The 19,832-nt window shown below is 42.9% G+C and overlaps 1 protein-coding gene across 2 annotated transcripts; it reads left to right on the top strand.

The window, feature by feature from the left end:
* The first annotated feature begins 275 nt into the window (after nucleotides 1–275).
* On the top strand, nucleotides 276–19,716 carry slc5a9 (solute carrier family 5 member 9). Of its 2 annotated transcripts, XM_069149981.1 has the most exons (14): nucleotides 276–296; nucleotides 5,814–5,932; nucleotides 6,489–6,560; nucleotides 8,783–8,887; nucleotides 10,035–10,199; nucleotides 10,282–10,387; nucleotides 10,785–10,865; nucleotides 11,035–11,240; nucleotides 13,117–13,252; nucleotides 13,877–13,984; nucleotides 15,603–15,753; nucleotides 16,842–17,010; nucleotides 17,213–17,428; nucleotides 19,091–19,716. In XM_069149981.1, exons 2-14 carry the CDS (start codon nucleotides 5,915–5,917, stop codon nucleotides 19,400–19,402), a joined length of 1,845 nt encoding a protein of 614 aa, XP_069006082.1. In that variant the 5' UTR covers nucleotides 276–296; nucleotides 5,814–5,914; the 3' UTR covers nucleotides 19,403–19,716. The 2 variants fall into 2 exon arrangements, with proteins under 2 accessions (XP_069006082.1, XP_069006081.1); XM_069149980.1 differs by lacking the exons at nucleotides 276–296; nucleotides 5,814–5,932; nucleotides 6,489–6,560; nucleotides 8,783–8,887 and having other exon boundaries at nucleotides 10,131–10,156.
* The last annotated feature ends 116 nt before the right edge of the window (nucleotides 19,717–19,832 follow it).

The raw sequence follows: 19,832 nt of genomic DNA on the forward strand, positions 1-19,832 counted from the left end.
ATTACCAAATTATACATGGAATCAAAGTGGACACGGTATCAAACTGTTTATCCCTCGCCAGTCTTTCCTGAGAGATAATAGCTAACCAGTAAAGGTTGACTGTTTTAATAACAACCAGATCAATCATTGACTTGTTGAGTTCACAGATAAACATGCCTATGTCAGTTTTATCAGCAGGACACACTAAACCAGTCAGAAGAACTCATACGTAGACAAATTCGCCAGAGGACTGGGAATATATGAAGTCAACACCATCCAGAAGATTGGAATCAACATGTCTGCCAGTCCCACAACAGGTCGGAACCTTTTTACACTTTTTATTCTTGTTGGCTTTTTCAGGTTATTTTTACTTCCCACCTTTTCTCTGCTTCACACAAACAACTCTCTCCACATGCAGCTGCCTTAATGGAGGTTACCACGAGGGAAAGATGTGCCGCTGTCCCCGTGACCCGTTTTAAGAGTCCTTACTGTAAAATGTGAGGCAGCCTGGTTGGGTTCAGAATGTTTGAATGAAGTTTTGTTTTCATGGCATCACCAACTAGGTTTTATAAACTGCTTCTCAGAGCGTTAAAGGCAGCAGAACCACACCAGACATACATGTTTTTGCACAAGTTTAAAAAAAAAAAAAGGTTTATTCATCAACTCTGAAAGGAATTGAAAACTCATTCTGTCTAACTGGACTTTTCACCACGGCAGTTTTATTCCGTCTTACCGTAAGCCGCTGTGTTGGCCACGGTCTGTGATAAGGAAAAAGCAGACGATAAATGCAGCACACCCGAAGGAGACAAGACGAGATCAAATCCGGAGCTGCGTCTGAGAATCCCTTTCCTTCTATAGAAACCATCATGGATGAATTTGTTGGTAAACTTCCACGAAAAAAGAAGAAACTCGTATTTCTCTGAAATAATTTGAAACTGACGTAATCAGCTTCCATCATTCACATTCAATAAAAATCAGACTTTGCTTTAGATTTTTTTGATTCAACACAATACTTTTGATGATAGTTGATAGTCTTGAGATTTCTACATGAGAAAATTGCTTTGAAACTGATCTGTTAAAGTTTACAATAAATTCATCAACAACTGCAGTCCTGTATGAGAACAATTGGTTTCGTGTCCATTAATCTCATTATCACCATTTTTCTGGAATATAGTTGTTTGTCGAATGATTTAGAGATCACGTTTCCATTTAGCTTTTTGTGGTATTTTTTATGAAAGTCTCATATTGTATGCACTGTAAGATCTGCCTGTTGGCTTTTCACGTTTTTTTATACTATAATTTTGTGAATTTCAAGCTGTTCTCAGAGTAACTTTAGTGAAAAGCTTCTTTTTATCCATCCCATGTCTATATATTACTTTATTCTTCTATGTGCATTTTAATTTCATTACTCATTTGCTTTTTAAATATAAAGCTCATTCAGAAGGTTCAAATTAAATCTCCATATTGTATTTCTTTGGCAGTTCTCTGAGTTGATGGTAATGTACTTGGGGGGCATGGTCACTTAAATCTACTGTACCAATAAGTCCCTGATCCTGGACCTATATTAATTAAAAACGGTGACCTAAAGGTTTCTGGTGCATACCACCGTGCATTAGGGGATATTTTTTCTCTGTATATCTACTAAGCTTAAGTTTTTCATTAATTCATTGAACTTGTTGTTAATTGCTTTAGTGGTGTGTGCATGATTTGATAAACCTAGTTTTGGTTGTAGATGTATGTTCAACTCTCCTCCACATATTAAGACGCCTTCAGAATGACTTATTATTATGTAAAACATCTTAAAGAGAAGTCACTTCCCACGTGAGCTTAAACGTGTTTCTTGTAAATACACAACGTGTGCCTTCTCCTTTTTCCTTTAGGAAAGTATCTCACTTCTGTTTTAATGGATTAAGTGTACCATTGACGTTGAAGGAAACTATCCTGATCTTTTCAATTTCCAACTGTGCTTTCGCACTCTGTTGTGCATGTAGATCAATGTTGGTGGCTTCCTCTCGGTTGGTGTGAGGTTTGTCGGGGCAGTCTGAGGCTGAGAAAGTACAATACAATCAACAGCTAAACTTCAGAATATGATCGCACAGGACTTCCAGCAAGTGGCACAAATGTTCACCATTCAATGACTGAGTTTTGTTCTGCCTATGAAAGATTTGGAGTCAGATTGTATCAAACCTCTCTGTCTGTTTGAAGTTGGACTGTGTTTGGTAAAGCAGAGATCTTGCAATCATCAGTTTTCCTCACCTAACTTTCCTCGATGTATTGCTGACCTCATTCACAACAGAGTTCAAAACACTTCTTTTTCCAGCCACTTGTACACATCAGTCCAACCAATCAACTGGCTCACCCAGAATTGTACAATAACCAGCAGTCATCAACTCGAAACTGAATTGCCTCTAAGATGGCGCCGCGCTAGTGGCAGCCTGTTGCAGCAGCTCCTCCCCGAGTGTGTTGTTATTAGTATTTTTTAAGCCTTTCTCCTCTTCGGAGTTGTTTTTTCTTTTTCTTTCTCTCGTGTGTTAAGTTAACGGTCAGACAATGGACCGTAATTTTTCCACGTTTCTGGATGGGGGCATTGTTATTGTTTACTCTCGTGATCAGCTGATCACGCTGAGTAGACCTCTACTGCTGCTGCCCGGAGCGAGGCCTGAGATCCCCGTTGAACTTCGGAGAAGACGTCGGGGTTACAGAGCTGGAGCTAAACTAAAGGCGGAAAGGAGGAAATATAAACCATCGGTACCGGAGATCTTAACGGGGAACGTGAGGTCGTTGGCCAACAAGACGGACGAGCTCGGCGCTGGTAAAAACCCAGAGAGAGTACCGGGAGTGCAGCATCATGTGTTTCACCGAGACATGGCTGCACTCACATCTCCCGGACCACAGCGCGGCCGTACCCGGCTTCAGGACTGTTCGGGGGGACGGAGACGTTGTTCGGAGCGGCAAGAAGAAAGGTGGAGGGATTGAAGTCTATGTGAACGAGAGGTGGTGTAATCCCGACCACGTGTGTGTGAAGGAACGTTTCTGTAGCTCGGACATTGAACTGCTAGCTGTGGGGATGACTGGTCCGCCATTGTTATCGCTGTGTACGTTCCTCCATCAGCTGACGTAGAGGCAGCAGTGGACACCATCTACTCCACTGTGTCTACTTACTGTGTTAGTTACTGGAGACTTTAACCAGTCTGGATAAAGTACTGCCAACTTTTCACCAGTATGTTAACTGCTCCACCCGGAACAATAAAACTCTGGACCTACTGTATGCTAATGCCATGGATGCATACAGTACTACTGCCCTTCCCCCCCTTGGTAGATCAGACCACAACTTGGTCCTGCTGACACCAAAGTATGTTCCTCTGGTGCAGAGGGCTCTTCCTCCATCGACACCCCCCCTCCCCCCTCACCCCCCTCTCTGTGACGACTGGCCAGGTTAGGAGACAGCTGGAGAGAATCCACCAGCACAAGGCTGCAGAACCTGAAGGCATCAGCCCCGGGGTCCTGAAGACCTGCGCCGTCCAGCTGGCTGAGGTCCTACAATGCCTCTTCAACCTGAGCCTGAAGCAGGAGGAAGTCCCGGTGCTGAGGAAGTCCCGGTGCTGTGGAAGACGTCCTGCCTGGTTCCTGTCCCCAAGAAGACGACTCCATCTGGCCTCAACGACTACCGACCGGTTGCCCTCACATCTTATGTGATGAAGGTGCTGGAGAGGCTGGTCTTGACCCACCTCAGACCGCTGGTGAAATCTTCACTGGACTCTCTGCAATTTGCATACCAGCCTCATGTGGGAGTGGACGACGCCATCATCTACCTGCTGCAACGAGCTCAGTCTCACCTGGATGGAACCGGAGACTCTGTGAGAATCACTTTCTTTGATTTCTCCAGTGCATTCAACACCATCCAACCACTGCTGCTGAGTGAGAAGCTGCGGGTGGTGGGGGGGTGGAGGGGGTGGACACGTCCACCGTCTCCTGGATCAATGACTACCTGACAGACAGACCACAGTTTGTCCGTCTGGGCAGTGTGCTGTCTGATACGGTGGTCGGTGGTACTGGAGCTCCTCAGGGAACTGTTCTGTCTCCTTCCTGTTCACCTTCTACACCACTGACTTCCAGTACAACTCAGAGTCAAGACATCTGCAGAAGTTCTCTGATGACTCTGCAGTGGACGGTGTATAAGGGATGGACGGGAGGAGGAGTCAGTGGACGGTGTATAAGGGATGGACGGGAGGAGGAGTCAGTGGACGGTGTATAAGGGATGGACGGGAGGAGGAGTCAGTGGTTGGTGTATAAAGGATGGACGGGAGGACGAGTACAGGGCAGTAGAGGAGGACTTTGTGGAGTGGGCTGGTAGAAATCATCTGCTCCTGAACGTGGCCAAGACCAGAGAGATGGTGGTCGACTTCAGGAGGAAGACGACGGCTCCACAACCGCTGAGAGTTCTGGGAGAGGAGGTGGACATGGTGGAGGAGTACAAGTACCTGGTGTGTCCATCGACAACAGACTGAACTGGAAGACCAACATCAACGCTGTCTACAAGAAGGTGATGAGTCGACTCTTTTTCTTGAGGAAACTTCGATCCTTCAATGTGTGCAGCGAGATGTTGGAGATGTTCTACCAGTCTGTTGTGGCCAGTGCATTGTACTTCACTGTGGTCTGCTGGGGGAGCAGCATTGGAGCTGGAGACACCAACAGACTTAACAAACTGGTGAAGAAGGCCGGCTCCATCATCGGCTACAAACTGGACAGCCTGGAAAAGGTGGTGGAGAGGAGGACGCTGAACAAACTATTGTCCATATTGGATAATCCTGTCCACCCTCTCCACCACCTGCTGCAGGGACACTTTCTCTAAAAGACTCCTCCAGCTCCGCTGTCACAAGGACAGATACAGGAGATCATTCCAGATACAGGAGATCATTCCTGATACAGGAGATCATTCCAGATACAGGAGATCATTCCTGATACAGGAGATCATTCCAGATACAGGAGATCATTCCAGATACAGGAGATCATTCCTGATACAGGAGATCATTCCAGATACAGGAGATCATTCCTGCCGACCGCAATAAGACTGTACAATAACTCACCTCTGGCAAAATCCATCACAGTACAATAACACTGTTGACTGTGTTTCTTGGTTTGTTGTATATAATATATACAGATATATACTGTACTGTGTGTATATATATATATATACATATATATATGTTGACTGTGTTTCTTGGTTTGTTTGTATATAATATATATAGATATATAATGTACTGTATATACTGTGCATTTTATATTTTATATTTTTTACTGCTATTTACTGCTATTTTATTGCTTTTCTATTATTCTATTCTATTCTATTCTATTCTATTCTATTCTATTATTTTAGTCTATTATTTATATTATTATCTTATTGCTTCTGTATGCTGCTGTAGCGAAAAAAAATTCCCCTTGGGGATTAATAAAGTAAATACCTACCTACCTACCTACCTTAAGTATCAACATTGTTCCCATCATACTCTCCTATATTGATTATCTTTTTAAAGGATAATTTGTTTATTGTAATCTGCTAAATGGCAAATTTCCCTGGAGATTTCTACTTAAAGCTTAATTTTAGTCAGATTGAAAAAAAAATTATGTTTAAAATTATTTGTGTTAAAATCTAGTTTTAGAGCTTTTTGCTCTGATATATGGGAAACACACCAGGTTGAAATAAACTGGGATTGTTCTACACTACGGATAATTCTGACAAGTTTAAAGGATCCAAAGCGTTCGCATTGTGTCTGTTTAGGTGTGTTTCTTAAAGACAACGACATGCTGCCATAATGAAGTTCTATTCTGTATAGGCAGCAGCTCCACTGGGTTCTCCACTGCAGAACCTCCTGCCGGTGGTCTCAGGGTACATGCTGCTGACATCGCTGTGGTGGTCGTCTACTTTATTATTGTCATGGTCGTTGGAATCTGGGTAAGAAGTGGCTCAAATTATACATTTACACTTATGTCATCATTTTTAAATTTAAAAATACGTTCAACTATTTGGGATGAACAGGTGATGATGATTTTGAGAGCTAACACTTAAGTCAAATGAATTACTAGCTATTTTTTTTTATTTTGCAAATGTTAATTAAATAGAAAAGTTCCTGAGAAGTTTAGTATTGTATTAGGATAGTAGCACGAGGTTTTTCCTTATTAGAAATATGTACCATCTAATGTTGGTGTCATATATTCCTCCTTGATTCAAGCTGCCAATTGCAGTTGTTGTGAATACAGTGACGAGAAAAAGTAAGTGAGCCCCGTTGGAATTTCCGGCACATATAACTAAATTTGTCTTAAAACACAATCAGATCCTCATCTGAAGTGGGTGTAGAAAGATGGAGACCAGGCACAAACAGAGAAACTGGGGAAACAGGAAGCATCTGAACAAGAAAAAGAACCAAAAGGCCGTAACAGGACCACCATAAGTGAATGTGTGATGTTTCATGAGATGATTGTCCTGATCTTCATCTCTGTCTTTTCTGTAGTCATCAATGCGAGCCAGTCGAAGCACTGTGGGCGGCTACTTTTTGGCCGGCCGTTCAATGACCTGGTGGCCTGTGAGTAATTAATGTTTGCATCATGTTTATTTATATTTGGTACACTACATGCTAGACTGTATATTGTGTGTGCCAGATATCAAGACAAAGAGCACCTAACCTGCATTTGATGCATTGTTCCCCAATACTGCCTCACAGCTATGTCAGCAAAGGGGATTCCACAATTTGCTGCAGCCTACTGCTCCGCATCAGTCCAGTGCAAGTTTTGTAGTAATTATTACTATAGAGCTCTTATTTTCGTCAAACATCTACTGTTTCCTCTCTGAACTGCCCAACTACAAAAACCTATCAGGAAAAGTCAAATGAAATTATTTGATAAATCAGTTATACTCAAAGATGTCACAGATGCTATTCGTCCTCCTAAAAATATCAAATCACCTGCTGATGTACTACCCCGTTTCCCAAAAAGCGGGGAGGTGTAAAATGGTAGACCACCTATCTCCCATTTAAAAAATGTGGTTCATTATGAAATGAAAAATATGACAAAGGAGACCCTGAACTGTTGAGCAGCTCAAATGATATCTTAGGCAATAATAGGACAACTTTTCACTTTCAAAACTCCAGAAACTGGTCTCCTCAGTTCCCAGACATTTACAGAGTGTTGTAAAAAGAAGTGAAGCAACATAGTGGTAAACATGATCCTGTCCCAACTTTTTTGAGACGTGTTGCTGGCATCAAATTCAAAATAAGCACATATTTTTTAATCAAACAACACAATTTTGCAACATTTGATATGTTGACTTTAGTCTGTTTGCAATAAAATAATGGTTTATGGGATTTGCAAATCATTGCATTCTGTCACAACTTTTTCGGAAACCAGGTTGTAATATGTAATTTAAGGAATTACTTAGTTGTTGTTTTTTTTGTAAAATATATATATAAAAAAATTAATACCTTCCACTGAAAAATATATTCCACTGATTGACAATTGGCATCCAATATTTTTCTTAAATAATGGTTCAAAATGTTATTTCTAAAAGGCTGATGTGTAAATTAGATTGTTATTTAAAATAACAGAGCTTCATTAAAAATAAAATGAAGGATATTAGAGATTATTTGACATTTTGGACTACTCCAAAAATCATTCATATTAATTTCAGATTTAGATAAGGCCTTCAAACTGGTGGAACAACAGTTTATTTTTCAAGTTCTCAATAATCTTGGAATTTGAAGCTGTTTCCTGCCGCTGTCAAAACCATGTACGCGAATAGTAACAGCTCTGTTCAGATAATGGGGGGTGTATAACCTCGATCAGAGGTTCATGAACCTTTCAGACCATTTATGTACCAAACCAAATCACAAGTACTTCTTTCCTCTGCGGTTGTCAACACTTTTTCCCCCATCAATTAAGATTCACTGATTTAACCATGTAATACCCTAAAAAAGGTGACATAACAATAACATAATGCTGTTGTTTTCAAATCAAAGAATACCTATATTGATCAGAGCAAATGGAAAGATTTAAATTTTTAAACCTCATTTCTAACTCCACATAAATCTTCCAATGAAATGTAAACCAGTAAACATTTGCAATTTCACAGCCTTCCTCCAACCGTTTTCTATCACTGTAACTTTAAATCACCTGAACTACGTCTGGTCATCAAAATCATGAATAAGTTATTTTTCTCTCTCTCTCTTTCTCCTTCTATCTGTCTCCATGCACGGAGTACTGACCCCCACACCAAACCCTCCTCTTACAAAAGATACACCAGAACCAGCCCAAGAGCGCTTGTTAGAAACGTTAGCACCACGTGACACCGATTGAGACTCCAGAAAGACCAACTAGCTCTTTTTTAAATTTTCAATTCACTAGCTAGGACCCCGCCTCGGCTGGGGGCGAACCTTCATTGATTGGGGGGGATTAAGCCGGGGTGAGAGTTTTGCGGTTTGGGGGAAGGCTTAGTCGAGGATCCACTGCGGCTCCCGGGCCTCGCAGATCCCCGAGATCTCCACGTGGGACGAAAGGATAAAGGCTATGAAACATGATAACCATAAGTGGAACGGTTTAACAAGAGGGAGGGAGGGAGGGTGGGATGCAGAAAACGTGAACAGGCCGAGGTTTAGAGTGGGTGGATATTTACAGGAGTGTGGCCAGAAGTGGGGGAGTGGTTGAGGCGTGGTCCTGCTCCTGAAATTCTGCTAAAACTTTATCTCCAAATAAATATAGGAGGCTGTAGTATAAACCTCCAATATAAGCTTTACTTGTTATTATTCACTCACAGATTGGAGCCTCGCTGATGTCCAGTAATGTTGGCAGCGGTTTGTTTATCGGTCTGGCGGGAACAGGAGCAGCCGCAGGCATCGCTGTCGGGGGGTTTGAATGGAACGTAAGTGCATTTATCACCTGTACAATGTGTTACCAGCGCTTCTAGCACCACTGGTACATGTGCAGTTTCAGCATGGACTTGAGCGGAGAACGCACGTCAAACTTTGTGTCTAACTCAGAGAATCTGCAAAGGAAACCCTCAAGATGCTTCAGAAATCCTTTGTTAATGAAGCAATCAGCCGGGTGAGGTGTTCTGAGGGAGGAGCAGAACGTCTCTGCCATGGACCAAAGAAGGTGTGACAGGGGCACAACAAAGAGGGGCTTCTTTAACGTTTGAAGTTGAGCGACAATAATTGACCCCCCAGGGTCAGATTGTCAACACCGAGTTCTGTTGTCATCTTGTGAAATGTCTGAGGGAAAACATTCAGCGCAAACAACCAGAACTTTGGTCCAACAACATGACAATGTTCCCGCTCACAGCACACTTAAAATGTCCACATTTCTCACCTGAAACAACTCAATCTGAGCTCCCCACCACCCCGACCTGTTGGATCGGGCTCCTGCACCTTCTTTCTGTTCTTAAAACATTTTACACACATTTTGATGCGCGCTCTCGGTCCAAGTTTCAGGTCGCAAAGGTTCACGAAAACTCGTGAAGTACAGGTGCTGACGTTGATCAGAATACTTACTTACAAAGGTGCCAAGGTCCCAACTTTTTTGAGCCGTTTACTTTGGTCAAGATAATCAATGCACCTGGCACGTGTGGAGCATGCTTGGTGTGAAGGTGTTCCTTGGACTGGTCCCTCAAAACCAGAATTTGATCAAATTCAATATTAATTAGGCCACAAAAAAGTCATCTCAGGGCACTTAACATATTAAAGGACTTACAGCAGAACCTTACGTTGTTATTGGGAGGAAACCAACAATTTACCAATTCCCACATGACAACAGCTGAAAGGACCCCGTCATTATCTGGTGGGACTACAGTATTTGCCTCCTGCACTGCAACATGTCCAGTTGAATGCTGGTTTGCTCTTCTCCAGCGGCTGTGCAAAGTTGCAGGAAATTGTCAGGATCTGGAACCTGCTGTCGTACACGCCAATCCAGAGCACCCCAAACCAAATATTAACGCGCATATAAAAATAGTTTGGCAACAGATAATAACAATAATGTGTCGTTGTGACCTGAGTGTGTGTGTGTTTGTGTAGGCAGCGTGGGTTCTGGTGGCTCTGGGTTGGATCTTCATCCCCGTCTATGTCTCTGCCGGTGTGGTGACCATGCCTGAATATCTGGCCAAACGCTTCGGAGGCCACAGGATACGCATATACATGTCTGTTTTTTCACTCATTCTCTACATCTTCACCAAAATATCAGTAAGGGAAATGCATAAATTGACATTTACACAAAATCATTCATCAGGTTTGACATGCAAATGAGTGTTTGTTTGTTTCCCAGACCGACATGTTTTCAGGAGCCTTATTCATCCAGGTGTCACTGGGCTGGAATCTCTATCTATCTACAGGCATCCTGCTGCTGGTTACTGCTGCTTACACTATGGCAGGTATTCTCTCTCTCTCTCACACACACACACACACACACACACACACACACACACACACACACACACACACACACACACACACACATAGTGAAAGCACACCAGACAAATGCTGCCCTTCACCTGTAAAAAGTATTATAGCCTGGTATGACTCCATAGTACACACCTGCCCTGTACTGCCTCCACGTTGCTAAAATGGTCATAAAATGTTTTTGGAAATATAGTGAAATATTTGGTTTTGTTGACATTGAATCAATCATCTTTTGTCAAAATAATGATTTAAACAATGTTTTATTACCATCATAATTATATTCTCAATAAACTGATTGTTTATTGAATGTTGCTCATGTACCCCAACATTTGCTCATCACTCAGATTTGATGTTTGTGTGTGTTTACAGGTGGTTTGGCAGCAGTGATCTACACTGATGCATTTCAGACTTTGATCATGGTTGGGGGCTCCTTTGCACTAATGTTTATAGGTAGGGTAAACACACACACACACAGAGTCAATAAAGCTTCAGATGATGCACCAATAAGTATTATTAAAGGACATCTCAAAGTCAAATATTTCATAGAAAATAAATGTTTATCATTCCTGTTTTATCAAATATTTGAGTACATATATGTGTGTGTTTGTGCATTTTCTAGCATTCTCGAAGGTTGGCTGGTATGAGGGCCTCGTGGATCGTTACATGTCAAGTGTTCCCTTGGTGACCGTTGCCAACACCACCTGCCACTTACCTCGTTATGACGCCTTCAACCTGTTCAGAGACCCTGTATCAGGGGATTTACCGTGGCCCGGTCTGGTGTTCGGGCTCACTGTACTCTCTACATGGGTCTGGTGCACGGATCAGGTGACCACCTACACGATTACATGTACAGTAGTCCACGCTCCATTAGTGTGAGGATGGCAAGAGGACTCAGACTCAGGTGTTGATAAAACCATCATTTAACTCGTATTTTGAGTCTTTGATGGTGATCAGTAGGGTTGTCTCAGAAACGGGCCTTAAGAAGGTCTCGGCTGAACCAGATCTCGTCACCTTCACTTCCGCTTTCCTCACTTTGCCATCTGGACTGGGGAAGGTCTTTGACACCAACGCGATGGGCCATTTATTTTGTTTCGCTCGGACTAGATCACCTACTTGGAGGTTGGGTTTGTCTTTCTGCCATTTGTTCCGTTTTTGAAGGGTATGAAGAAATGCTCTTCTGCACCCGCTCCAGAAACAGTCTGCGAGCTGCCAGTGTCAGTAGAAGAAGTCATCAATGAAAGGCCTTGGGCACCAATCTGGTTCAGGATCTGACCAGATTGGTACCCAAGGGCCTTTCATTGATGATTCCTGTTACTTCAACAATTAGGGAGGACAGTACTTCATGGGTGCGGTATGGGGCGCTGCTTTTGCATCGACCATGTTGTACCATGTTGCAGCCCGCTTCCAACTCCTTCGAGGCCGTTTTTCACTGGTGAGCAAAATGTTGCAATAATGGTTTAACTTGCACCAAGGCCCTCCAGGAAGAAAAGCGCTCGAAGCAGATCGGAGCCCAAATTGAACTGGGGGCAGGACAGTGTGGTGGCAAGACATTACATCGTTGTCAGGATGAATCAGTTCATGTAGCCCCCGACTGAGACAGGAATAAAGGTCTTGTGAGCCATTTTGTGCAGTCCAGTTGATTCTGGATTAACTCAGCAACTTTGACTGCCAACACTGCAGCATCAGATTAAAACCTTGGGATAGTGTGTTCAGCCACAGGTGCTAACCCTATGGAGCATCCTCCAGCGCCGTTGATCACCTTGAGGTTGGCAACAAAAACTGTCAAAAGGGTCGAGGTTGTGCAAGTCTGTTGAATCTCAAAACCTTTCAGTTCCTCCAAGGATTCTTTCCATAAAGTCCACTCTGCCGGCTTCTCTTCTGGAAGGGGTGAGTCCCAATCATGAGTTTCTGTCGAGGTAAGCTTGTGGAGAAATATCTTCTTTCAAAGATCAAACAAATGGTTCACTGTGGCTGGAACACAGTCACATAAAGTAGCTTTTGATTTGCACACTCAGAACCAACCAGCATCTTCAGGTATTCTGCCAGGATTCTTTTCCAACCGTATTGGAGTTCCCACATATGCTGAGCAGTTGTTTGCTGCCTTTCCTTAATTATGCAGTCCAACTCATCCTGAACTGCTTCTGCTGGGTCTGGGTTGGGTCATCAGATGCAGCACTCAATCGCTCTCTGTCTTGATATCCTGATGTAACCTGGAGGTAGGAGGGCATCTTTGCAGTAGGTTGACATGAAGGCCTGATGCAGTCGGCCTCTCCTCAAGTAGCAGATACATGTTTCATTTTTTCCACCACACGATATTGCTTGATTCAACTCGTCACCTTTTTTTGGTTTTCAATCGGGAAGTGCGAATAGAAAAGTTGTGCAAAGTTGTGGATAGTACGAAGTGCAATTCGAAAAGTTAAGAGACAAGAATCTAAAATCGTGTATGGTTTAAATCCAGCTTTTAACTCCTTCAAAGCACCTCCACATTGATAAAACAGCGATCCATCAGCTTGACCTTGATTTTCAGGAAGAAGGATAAGTGGAAGGGAGCCAAATCTGGCGCATAGGATGGGTACGACTGAATGTTGGTGATTTGATGTGCCTTCTTCGGTCTTGGACAGGACTAGTGTTTTGCAACAATATAGAATGATGGATTTCGTGACGATCATAATTGTGCGTGGATGTTTCTCCATGTGTGCAGGTTATAGTCCAGAGGTCGCTGTCGGCCAAATCTTTGTCCCATGCCAAAGCAGGCAGTGTGTTGGGCGGCTACCTCAAACTGCTGCCCATGTTCTTCATTGTGATGCCAGGCATGATAAGCCGAGCGCTGTTCCCAGGTCAGTCTGTTTACCTTTCTGTCAAATGTTCCTTGATATTGAATTACATGGATCATTTTGATTTCCCTCAAAAACAGACAAGACTTTAATTTACCCCCAAAAAATAATTTCCAAACAACGCTAATAATGACATTATTATTATTTGTATGATTATTGTTTCACATTCATAGTTAACAGCTCTTGCCTCCTTTAACATACCCCTCTGGACACTCTTTAGGTACTGCTATTACTGCTATATAATGTAATACAATCCAAAAACCAAATATAGTCACCATTAGGAAGATATTCATGTTTTATTTTTGTTGACACTGTCAGGTAGGTGTTAACAGGTGTTGATGAATGTGTATCCAATATTATGCTGACCCCATAATTCTTGTTAACAGGGTGGGAAAAACATGAAATACCTTTGTTGAGCGTTGTTTTATTTTTGTACTGAAAAATCGAGTTTGTAATTGCAGAAATTAAAAAAATCCCTGTAGAATTTGTAAAGTGAAGACATATTCTCGTCAGACTGTTTTGGTTGTTTTTTTTTCAAATTTTTTTTAATGGAACTGCATCTTTGTCTCATTTCTTCTAACAGAGGTTTCATATCTTTTTTCACCCTTTCTCTTTGCAAATGTGTAGATGAGATTGGTTGTGTGGATCCAGCAGTCTGTCAGAGTGTGTGTGGTGCTTCAGTTGGTTGCTCCAATATTGCTTACCCTAAACTAGTGATTGAACTAATGCCTGTGGGTGAGTCAAACACACACACCCCGCCACACACACGCACGCACGCGCACACACACACACACACACACACACACACACACACACACACACACACACACACACACACACACACATTTTAAATACTGTATTTGAATCTACTAGAAAACAGTCAGTTGTAACCTACTCAACATCAAATCTTAACTGACATTTGCCGCGAGGGACTCATCTCATGCTTCACTAGGGACTAGTGGGTCACTCGAGACAAGTGCTTCACTAGGCACAAGTGCTTCACTATGGACAAGTGCTTCACCACTGACTAGTGCTTCACTATGGACAAGTGCTTCACCACTGACTAGTGCTTCACCACTGACTAGTGCTTCACCAGGGACTAGTGCTTCACCAGGGACTAGTGCTCTACTATGGACAAGTGCTTCACAAGGGACTATTGCTTCACCAGGGACTAGTGCTTCACCAGGGACTAGTGCTTCACGAGGGACAAGTGCTTCACTAGGGACTATTGCTTCACTAGGGACTATTGCTTCACCAGGGACTAGTGCTTCACCAGGGACTAGTGCTTCACCAGGGACTAGTGCTTCACCAGGGACTAGTGCTCTACTAGGGACAAGTGCTTCACTAGGGACTAGTGCTTCACCAGGGACTAGTGCTTCACCAGGGACTAGTGCTCTACTAGGGACTAGTGCTTCACCAGGGACTAGTGCTTCACCAGGGACTAGTGCTCTACTAGGGACAAGTGCTTCACTAGGGACTAGTGCTTCACCAGGGACTAGTGCTTCACCAGGGACTAGTGCTTCACCAGGGACTAGTGCTTCACTAGGGACTAGTGCTAGGGCAGTAACATGTCTCAAAAAAGTTGGGACGGGGTCAACAAAAGACTGGAAAAGTTGTGTAAAGATAACAAAAACACCTGGTGGAACATCTCACTGCTCATTAGGTTCATTGGCAACAGGTCAGTAACATGATTGAGTATAAAGAGAATGTTAAAAATGCACCTGAATAATAATCTTGCATGATCGTTTCATCACACGGGGTCACAGCAAGTCAGGCAGAAGAGATGGCTTTACTTTTAAACACTTAGCTCTTGATTTGTGTCCGGATGTTAGGGAGGAAACTTAAGATCATACAGGATTTCAAACATTCATAAATAGCTTTGTATGGTACATTTATCTGAAATAACAGTCCCCTTAGCTTTTTACGGATCTTTCAACCCAAGTATCTTCATCAGCAGACTGATGTTGTTTAGTTGTTATGGAAATGACTTTGTTATCATTGAGCATAGTAACGTGATACCAGACTAGCCTGTAGAATATAAAACTATTTCTGTTCGAGTTGAAGCCAGGGTGGAAACAGACTTGAATTTTGTGGTAGAGGCTGTTTTCTCTGCCAGATTTATGGTGTTGGCTCAAACTGCTCACCTTCTAGTCACAAGCCTCCTTCTCCCAAATCAGGTGAGACTTCTACTACAGAGACTGTGTTACCTTTTTGTACTTGGCATGCTCAGACACTGATCGCTACGCCGTGTAAAATAATGGAATCAAAAACCCTGAATAGTGGTATATAAACATCTGAATTATTCCCCTGATATGTCACCATGTCTGTGACATTTTTCAAATTTTCTTGGCAGGTCTTCGTGGTCTGATGTTGGCGGTGATGTTAGCTGCTTTGATGTCATCTCTGACTTCAATCTTTAACAGCAGCGCCACTCTGTTCACGCTGGACCTCTACCATAAAGCCAGGCCTGCAGCATCTGAGATGGAGCTGATGATTGCTGGAAGGTAGGCAAGTAAACATCACGAACACACGTCAGAGATTCTGCTGTATGAAGAAACAACCAACCACATCAACATCTAGATCCAAGTTTGGAAAAGAAAATATGATCCGACTAGCAAAAAACAATCAATGCAAAATACTTTCTCTTTTTCTGTGTGTGTGTGTGTGTGTGTGTGTGTGTGTGTGTGTGTGTGTGTGTGTGTGTGTGTGTGTGTGTGTGTGTGTGTGTGTGTGTGTGTGTACATTTATATACATACACACAACCAAACACATACTATCAGTTGGCTATCGAAGTGACTCCAGCGTACGTTTCAAATGAAGATAACTAAGACTTGGGACATCACGCGCTGCTCTGCTGCGGCTTGGTTGCGTGTGTGTCCACACCGGCTGCGTGTCAGCTGCAGTGCTGCGGCTGCGGCTGCAGGTCCGACCAGTGAATCAATGACTTTCCCTTTGATGACATCATCAGTGTCGAATTTATTAAAGTGCAACAAGTGATGGGTTATAACTAAAAAGCAGTCACATGATTTTTTGTTTACTCTCGTACACACAGACACACACAGACACACACACACACAGACACACAGGCACACACACGCACACACACACACGCGCACACACACACACACAGACACACACAGACACACACAGACACACACAGGCACACACACACACACACACACGCAGACGCACGCAGACACACAGGCACACACACACACACACACACACGCGCACACACACACACACAGACACACACAGACACACCCCGCCCTTCACTTGGTAAAGTGTTGTCATGATATGATTCGAGCCTCCACGAGGTTTTTACTATGATCATACGGTACAAATATGATGTCAGATCGTTTCCCTGTGTATTCTAGCAAAGAACAGTACACGGCCATGTGAAAAATACAAATAATAATAATAAATAAAAAGATGAAGGTGAGACGTGCAGCTGCTCTAATCTGTCAATATGGACGACAAAATGAAATGACGCAGCAACAGGTAACGCACACTTTACACAGGCAGTGTGTTGCAGGCCGGACACCTTCATGAAGCTGTTCAACCCTTCATAACAGCACGTGTTTGTTTCCAGGGTGTTCATCCTGGTCCTGGTGTGTGTTAGTCTGTTATGGATTCCTGTCGTCCAAACCGCCAACAGCGGACAGCTTTTTGATTACATTCAGTCAGTCACCAGCTTTCTGGCTCCGCCCATCACCGCTGTGTTCCTAATGGCTATCTTCTGGCCTCGTGCCAACGAGCAGGTGGGTTTCCGGTACACAAACACATGCCAACAGGATAGTTCAGTGTTCACCTCTTATGTAGGCCACAAAAAAAAAAGTCCAGTTAGTTGATGGTCTTTGGAGTGCTTCAGCTTCCTAGTGACTGTGGGCGTCTGTACACACTGTATGCTCCTCGAGGAGATGGAAACGTTTTAAGATTTGTTTGTACATGTGTGCGTCTCAGGGTGCATTCTGGGGTCTGATGACCGGACTCGTGGTGGGACTGATCCGCATGACTCTGGAGTTCTCCTTCACACCTCCCTCCTGCGGTCAGCCGGACCGTCGGCCGGCCATCCTGGCTGATGTCCACTACTTGTACTTTGCTCTCATCCTCCTGACTCTCACCTGCCTTGTCATTGTTGTGGTCAGCTTGGCCACGCCCCCAATACCTAAAGAACATGTAAGGAACATACCAAACATTTATTCTATTTATGTTCGGATCTGTAAAATGAAGAAAACGGAAGATGAGTACTCAACAAGAAATGCATTACTTGTAGTTTTCCCATCATCTTTCCAACACTGTACTCCACATGCAGGTATGTGTATCCTCCGTAGATATGCAAAGGAAAAGGTTGCAGACTTTAGCATTTATTAACAAACCCATCGATAATCTGTGCACAGTAACCAAAGTGCAAAACAACCCCAGACTGTTGCTGTGGTCCAGATGTTCTACTTTCACACCAACTCTCACTATTCTGAGTGCATCAGTTCACGCTGTCAATCACGTAAACATGCAGTACACTGCAAGTTCCCAGAAGATGGACACTTCCACCTTAAACTGTCGCCGTCTTGGCTACGTAGAGGAAGGGGGCGGGGCCACGGACATAAAGGATTTTAAAATTAAAAGCTGTTCCTGAACACAAAATGTTTCTTTTCCACTGCTGCTGCTGGACAGAAGAATCAGTGTTTATTGAGTGTTAAACAGAGGACACAAAAACACGCTGATTTTTGGGTAAAATAATTAAAGCTGCAGATATTTTGGAGGCTGATGTGTTCACATGATGAGGTCATTTCCTGTCAGTGTGTGATTTGGAACAACACTACTCTGTATAAGTACCTGCCCTACATAGTCCTCACATGTAAGAGTATTATCTGTACTGAGGAAAGTCTGTCATCTGGAACACAGCATAGTGTCAATCAAAGGCATGCTACTGTTACACAATTTTATTATTATTATTTAGCATTCTCAGATATGTGCATTTGTTAATATGTTTACTGAAGCATTGTAAAGGCTAATGCTTAAATTTCAGAAAAGAAAAAATAATACTTTGATTCACAGTAATCAAGGTTCACAAGAAGTATTTTCCAGGAACTTAACCCGTTTAATCAGAACAGCTGTGGACCTCAAAACGTGTGAATGCATCAAGTATTTGATTGCCGTAGTTTTGTCCCGCCCCTCGCCTGCCTCTAATCCTAACTATCTCACCGACCTAACGACCAGGGCAGCCAATCAGAGCCAGCATAGGGTGGCAAAAAATACACAATGAATATCTATCATCTGTTTAGCGCGGTATTTACCATAATTATGTTGCTCTTCATCACGCAATAGTTTGATAACATTGGTGACCAATAACGTTTAGTTCTGTAAAAGTTTGTATGAAAAAACACTCAGCTGTGGTCCAGTTCAATCTTTCTGTTCATCAGTTTGTAAAAAGAAGGTTTAACACCTCTTCAACAGACTGAAGTTTTATTTAGTGTGGGCATGTTCCTTCTCATTAAGTGTTCATATGGAGCTTTTTTATTCTGTCAGAGCTGTTCAACCGTTTTTTAAAGGGACTATTTGTCTCCATGTGACTATTCCTGGAAAATATCAAATATGAAATCCTTCATATCAATCTACTTGATATTCTCTAAGGAAGTAAAGAGCTTTCATTTGCATAAACTGACAACAAAGTTCTCTTGTCCTTCTCCCCCTTTGCGCTCCTCTCTTCTCCTCTCCCCAGCTCCCATCTCCCATCTCCCTTGCTCTTGTGGCCCTTTCTCTCTAATTCTGTCTTCCTCCAGTCAAAACCTCCTCTCCTCTCCTCTCCTCTCCCTCTCTCTCCTCTCCTCTCCTCTCCAGCTGTACAGGCTGACCTGGTGGTCCAGACACAGCCTTGAGCCTCGGATTGACCTTGCAGGTCCCCAGATGACCTCTGATCCTGAGAACTTTGACCTCAGCAGTGATCCTGACCGCTTGCCAGTGTCTAAATGGCGGCGAGCTGCTCTGTGGCTCTGTGGTCTGACTGGTTCAAGCTCTCAATCTGCACCTCCACAGGTTGAAAACAGTGAGCGGATGTTCCTGAAGGAGGAGCCGGTCTGGAGAAGAGTCTGCAACATTAACGCTCTGATACTACTGACTGTTAATGTGTTTCTCTGGGGTTACTTTGCATAACGTTCAGATTTTGAAATATTGAATTCGGGTTTTTTTTTGGAAACCACTTTTAATGACTTTCTGATTAAAACTTAAAGCTAAAAAGAAAGTATTAGAGAGTGGATTTTTTTTTTGATTTATGTGAAATAATCATTCTTTAATGGTTCAAGTTAGTTTTTTGCACTTCAGTAAGTAGAAAGCCACTTGTAATTGGCCAATCACTGGGTTGTGAATATTCTGCAGTAACTTCTCAAAAATGTGTGTATCGCATTTGTAGTATTTCTAAGATGAATATGAACAATTAAATGTTTTATGTGAGTTTTTACTGATACTGAAATGACTAATAAATATTAACTTACAACACTTTAAAACTTCCAAGATAACACATAATGTATTTTCAAAAACATGTCCTGATGTCTGGCGAGCTCCCTGCAGGTTGGGACGGTGTGCG

This window comes from Embiotoca jacksoni, unplaced genomic scaffold (genome assembly GCF_022577435.1).
Source record: "Embiotoca jacksoni isolate LCO1_2020_lvr unplaced genomic scaffold, fEmbJac1.0.p SCAF_16, whole genome shotgun sequence".
NCBI lineage: Eukaryota > Metazoa > Chordata > Actinopteri > Embiotocidae > Embiotoca > Embiotoca jacksoni.

Bases quoted from the DNA above. Each gene is read 5' to 3' on its own strand.
- slc5a9 (XM_069149981.1), top strand. The intron at 10,866-11,034 runs GTAGGGTAAACA...TGCATTTTCTAG, and splicing joins CTTTGCACTAATGTTTATAG to CATTCTCGAAGGTTGGCTGG. The intron at 11,241-13,116 runs GTGACCACCTAC...CCATGTGTGCAG, and splicing joins GGGTCTGGTGCACGGATCAG to GTTATAGTCCAGAGGTCGCT.